The sequence below is a fragment of the Buceros rhinoceros genome, unplaced genomic scaffold (genome assembly GCF_000710305.1).
Source record: "Buceros rhinoceros silvestris isolate BGI_N320 unplaced genomic scaffold, ASM71030v1 scaffold31419, whole genome shotgun sequence".
NCBI lineage: Eukaryota > Metazoa > Chordata > Aves > Bucerotiformes > Bucerotidae > Buceros > Buceros rhinoceros.
In genome coordinates this window covers 5392-11205 of record NW_010430267.1, presented here as the reverse complement: position 1 = coordinate 11205, position 5814 = coordinate 5392, and the positions used below count along the sequence as shown (strand labels likewise).

Genomic DNA, 5814 nt, shown 5'->3' with positions numbered 1-5814 from the left:
CAGCTCAGCCCACCACAAGCCCTTCCTACGGGAAGCCTGACAAGAGGTGGTGACAACTCAGCCCTGGGACCCCTCCCACCCTGCAGTGAGATTTCCCCTTCCCTCCCCCCATGGAGGCCATGTGCCACGCGTTTAATAAACGGCTTGAGGCTCCTGTTCTTCACTTCTTGGCCTTCTATTACACACCCACCCCCGAGCCCCTCCTCCTGGGTGCGCCACGGCACTGTAAGGAGCCATCACACCCCTCCCCCTCTACCAGCTCCCCTTGCAGCAGCACAGCGATAGCCGGGGTGAAACAGCACAGCGGCTGAGCAGAGCTACTGATAAGCTTCAGCACTGCCCTTGCGGTTAGGAAGGGCGCAGGGCCCGAGCAGCTCTTATCAGCCTTTCCCAGCATGGTTAGGCTGCTCAAGGCTAAGGTGTTTGTAACAGAAAGGAGGAGGATCGGGACCAGGAACATTTGCTTACAATCTTTATTGAAGTCATACAAAAGTTGCCAAAAAGTGAAAAAATACACTATATACAAAACCATTTGCCTTGCAAGGAGAGGAGTGTCCAAGGTTAAAGAATTATCATACTGTGCTTTCAACTGCAGCCCCTGATTCTGCTTGTGGCCTTTTCTCTGTCTAGAAGAAAAGAAAAGGTTTTGGTTTTTAACAAGACACTGCCTTTAGAGCACCAATTCATGAGGCAGTTCAAGGTTTCTGTCGTTTGAAGACTTAACGGACTACTGGTGCTTCCCTACTCTGGAATACGGATGTTACCAACTGCAGCCCAGGTGACAAGCATTAAAAACTGGGAGTATTAAAAAATACTTTGGGGAAAGGCCGGGTGCTGTAGTTCAGCCCGACTCCAACCTCCAGAAATGTTTCTGCCCCACCCCATATGCTGCAAGTCTCCACAGCTGGCATCTTTCCAGCACAGTGTCAGACACCACCATACAACATTCTCCGACTGGGAAATACTCCCCCCCTCATCTGGGAAGCCTTGTGAAGACCAGCAGTCAATAAAACCAGTACATCTACAGGCACAGAACCATGCCTCAGCAGCGGGGGCAGGGGAAACAAGCACAGCACGGACTCCTGACTCAGCTGCCCACCTCCTCTTCCATCTTTTCTGCAACCTCATTTCCAGTGGGAGCAGCATCACCACCACCACCATTGACAGCCGGCTCTGGTTTGGATTTCTTAGCTTCATTGTCCCCCTGTTGCGTCTCCTCCTCTGGTTTCCTCTAAAGACAAAATTGTTGATTTGTGCTTAGTGGAGACTATAAAAGTTTAAATATTTCCTAGAAAGTCAGCACCTGGGTGTCCCTGCACATCACCTATGAACACAGAGGTACCTGTCTCGAACTGGGCACTAGAGGTTAAGATCCAACCACGGCTCTGAAGCTCACCACAAAGGAGTTCCAGCAGGACATCACCTAGGAGCTGGTATCTGTAGTGCTGAATTCTCCCTCGTTACAGTTTGGCAAGGAAACGTGCAACTGCTGAGCCAGGAGGCCGGCAGTTAAAGGGGTAGACTGCAGGTCTCTTTGACCCGTGTAATGCAGATAAAAGCTGCTCCAGGCAAACCTGACCTGGAAGAGGCCAACAGAACCCAGGCCGGGCAGTGCCACAGCAGCGTGGAAAACCAGGATCCTACAGGGGGTAACTGTAGCTGTGCTAGCAAACCGCCCTGCAAAACCCAAACCCCTTCGAAGGAGCCTGGTGCCCCAGAGGTTCTCTCTTTCAGAGGCAGTTTATCATTACGACCACTAGAATGGCTTTGCTGTAGAAGTCCAATTCTCCATTTCCACTTGGAAAGAAGGGAGCCCACCTCAGCCTGGTTGCTTGCCCTTTGCTTACGATGTGTAGGCCACCCTGCTCTGCCAGCAGGTCCTAGCAGAGGAGGGCACTTGTTCAGAGACCGCCTGCAGAAGCCACACAGCTCAGCTCTGCAGTTAGGGTCAGGCAGGGTGCTGAACCATCAAGAACAGTCTCCTAGAGGCTGGATGTTCCCAGTGGAAAGGAGTTTCATGCACTATTTCCAGTTTTAAAGTGGTTTTTTTTTTTTCCATTACAGAACTCAGATAAAAAGCTTCAAGCCAATTATACAGAGCAAGCCAATGGTTCTTTAACAAACTGTTTGTTCAACTAGTCATCTTTGGACTCACCTTTTTCCTGACTAGGTGAGAGATGTCTGTAACACACTGAGATGCTCCATCAGCTGCTTTTCTGACTGGAATCTAGTACAAGACAGACATTGACACATGAGTAACAGCAAAGAGTAATCCTCAGAGCTGACAGGACTTACCAGCATCTGTCTTAACTTACCGTGGAAACAGAACCACTGTCTTCACTTTGCGCAAAGCCAGATGTTGTTCCAACCTTAGAAAAAACAGAAGAAAATCAATGAAACGAGTTCTGGCAGTCTCTTCACAACCAACCATATACACTTGTTTAGAAAGGGACCGAAAACTCAACTTGGTCACGTCTCACCACTGCATTCTACACCTACACCCAGCACAGACGTAACGCCCAGTCCGTTCTCCTTTTGGCTGACCTATCTGCTCCAGTCCTGACACCTCACACTGCTGCAGAAGCCTATCAAATTTCAGGTTCGTTTGGAACAACTGGTGTCAGTGTATCTACTAAACACCCTCTTCAGGTGTCAGCAGCCTCAGTTTCCTTCTCAATCACAGCCCACAGCACTTGTGAGCAACCACCAGCCCCCAATCCATACCATCAAGTCTGAGCTCCTCCCATTACTGGTTCACTTCCAAGTTCCACTGGAAGAATGTTTGGGTAAAAGGAAACCACAGGACGCACTAACCAGAGTGGCTTTCAGTGCCAGCTCAGCTACTCTTGCACTCTTTTGAGACTCCTTTGAATCTTCTATCTTCTCTTTAATTTCAGGAAGCAGCCCCTTCAGTTCTTCAATCTCCTTCTCGTCTTCAGGGGACCCGCTTTCCGCCTTTATTCGCTCAGTAAGCATCGCTAGGATGAAACAGTTATCATGGCAAAAAGCCTCCTGACAAAGCAGCTGTCAGGTTAGCAGAACGCAGAGGGAAGTACCGGCTAAGGCACGCAGTCTCAGCTGCCCTGGTATCAGTACAGTGATGTCAGTAGATAATAATTCAGTAATCATCAGTATGCAAGTTCAGAGCAGCAAACATCTGCACAGCAAGGTAATCTAGCTACCCGTAGGGCAGTTAAACATGGTCTGCTGTGCCCTGTGAAAGCCCTCATAGTCACGAGGCGGTTTTAGAGGTCACTTACCCATCCTCTTGTCAATGACCTCTATGGATTTACCAAACTGCAGAACCGCCTCATCAAACTGGCTGTTGTAGTGGTAGGCCAGCGCCAGCTGGTAGTGGCTCTCGGCGAGCAGGCGGTCATGAGCCTCCAGGTACTTCTGCTGCAGGGCCAGGCAGGCCTGAAACTCTTCTATCGCCTGCATGTAATTTTCTGTAGGAGAAAGCCCCATCATCTTTACAAACCACACCCATTTATCCAAACCCTCCTTCAGCTTCTCTGTATTTTATTACGCTTTACATAGTCTGAAAGCGGAACCACGACAGAACACAGCAGTCGGGTTCAGTGACAGGCTGCTTGTGGATCAGCAAGTGACAACAGTGCCACCCCTCAAAGCCTGCTGAGGGCCCGGTTCCTCTATGTCTCTCAGGAGTGCTTTGTCTATTCACAGCAGCCCAGTGAACTAGGCAGCCAAGCCAAAACCAGCTAGTGAGCTTGCACTGAGAAAGACTGTGCTCTGCTGGGACTTCACAAGATCAAACCACATTTCTAAGTGAAGGGCAGGTAAGACACAGTAGAAGGTGTGAACCTGGGGCTTGCTTCCCACTCCTCTTCTGCTGCGTAACAGTCTTTCCTGACCATACCCCGGGACACTGGAAATTGAGAGACCTTCCAAAATTTCTCGTTTGCAGTCTTTGTGGTCTGGAAGCAGCACAGTACTGACAGCTCCAGCAAGGAAAGCCTCTCTAGGTTTCTGAGGCTAGTGAAACCTCTCCAGTACAGCACCAGATCAAAACCAGCTCTGTGTTGTAACACATTGCTTCTTACTCAAAGCTTGCTTTTGCTGTTCTGGAAAAGCACTACTACTTGGTGTTCAAGGCACCAACCTGTTCACCCACTGATCCCAAAGCTTCTCACATGGCTGCACTATCCACTCATTTCAAAATACGAAGTAGTGACTATGTCCTGGTTTGACAGAAAGTGGAACTGAACACTTGGTACATGGAAATTATTATTTACCAGATTCAATGCTAACTTCTCCTAGCTTTAGATGAGCTTGAGCCGCATGGAGCTGAGCTTCTTTTGTTTCTTTTCTAAATCAAGAAAAAAAAGTAGTTTTCAAATCCCGATCAAAATATGACACCCCCCCAACTTACAGTGAGTTTCTCTAGCACATATCCAAATTCAGACTTATGCCTTTACCTCTTGTAGATGACTTTTGCTAACTCCAGCATGTCCCAGGCTAGCTCAAGATTTCCAATTTCATCCTCCTCGCTTTCCTGTGAAGACTAGAAATGCGTTACAGATTAACTGGCTTGGTTACTTGTCACAAACAACAATACAAGTTTCTAAGCAGCGTTGTTATATTTGCATCAACCAAGACTCTACGTGCAGCAAAAGGGTTTTAAGCAGGACGTAATCTTACATTGTTAGTTGATTCGGCCTTAACTTTTTCCCCAGAATTAACAGGTATCAAGCACCAAAATTATCCTCAAAATAAGACTGTAAGGTACTATTTAGATGAACCAAAAGCATTTATTTTAAATGAGCTTTTAAACTTTGTTAGAATAGTCTGAAGAAGAGACAGGTATTCAAGGCTGTTGTCTATCACACTTGGTACCATACTCAAATAGGCTTCATCTTCTTCCAGATGTTCTGACTGCTGCTACATCACACAATACTTCAGATTTAAGCAGCACTACACGTCCCACTAAATTCCCATCCCAGTCATGGCTTACTGGTCTGGGAACATTCAACATGTGCAGTGAGACAACAAAAGCAAGGAAGAAACTGTTACCAGTAACTGCTGAGAAGCTAAAGCAGCTCTCCCTGACTGCCCCTGCACTCACTGGGCTGCTTTCTTCCTCAGTGGGCTGCAGGCACTTCTTCCAGTGGAGCTAAACAAGCCCAGGTTTACAGACAGAACGGAGCAAGACCCTGCAATGCACAGAGGACATCCTCCGTGTAACACTGCCCCTTCCCTAGGCAACAGGTTCTCAAAAGTCATTTCCTACACAGGACTACATGAACTACAAGTGAACTTGTATAAAGACATTCACACGACATTTAGATAAATCCTGCACTCTTCCTCGAGCACCACTACTAGAGCACAGCAACCTCACCTTGTCTTCCACTGTCAATTCATTCTCCTTATCATCTTCAGCTTTATCATTTTCTTTGTCTTCCTCTTCAGATTCTTCCATTTCTACGAGGAAAGTAGATGAATGAGAACATTTGTTGCTATGCTTGCTTCAGATGGAGTCAGGCAGAATATAGTACACCCAGCCCTTATTCTTCCAGTGAGGTTAGGTGTGTGATGTAAGAAGAGCACAGAGACATGAATTCTCAGCAGCAGCAGCCATCTTGCTGAAAGTGTTCAGCACAGTGGACTTGAGTAGTTCCAGGCTACCCTAACTGTCTAGAAAGGAAACTCACACAGAATTCACTTGTCAAACTGTGCGCATTGTGCACTCCCGCTGAAGCCATGGGATCCTGAGCAGCCCTGGGGGCACTGGTCAGTGGCTGGACTTCATGCTACAGAGAACAAGAGTTTTACGCAGGGGAGCTGCCACGCTGC

The 5814-nt window shown here is 47.7% G+C and overlaps 1 protein-coding gene across 1 annotated transcript in view; it reads right to left on the bottom strand.

Annotated features, from left to right (window-relative positions):
- Positions 1-1072: 1072 nt before the first annotated feature.
- The window catches only part of NASP (nuclear autoantigenic sperm protein (histone-binding)), a 9827-nt gene continuing 5085 nt past the window's right edge, over positions 1073-5814 (bottom strand). The window contains exons 6-13 of the mRNA XM_010142985.1: positions 5360-5433; positions 4440-4525; positions 4257-4330; positions 3261-3449; positions 2815-2978; positions 2316-2369; positions 2156-2227; positions 1073-1231 (exon numbers count right to left, since the gene is read on the bottom strand). Of these exons, the coding sequence (XP_010141287.1) occupies positions 1088-1231; positions 2156-2227; positions 2316-2369; positions 2815-2978; positions 3261-3449; positions 4257-4330; positions 4440-4525; positions 5360-5433 (857 nt within the window). The 3' untranslated portion in view covers positions 1073-1087. The remainder of the gene's footprint in view (positions 1232-2155; positions 2228-2315; positions 2370-2814; positions 2979-3260; positions 3450-4256; positions 4331-4439; positions 4526-5359; positions 5434-5814) is intronic.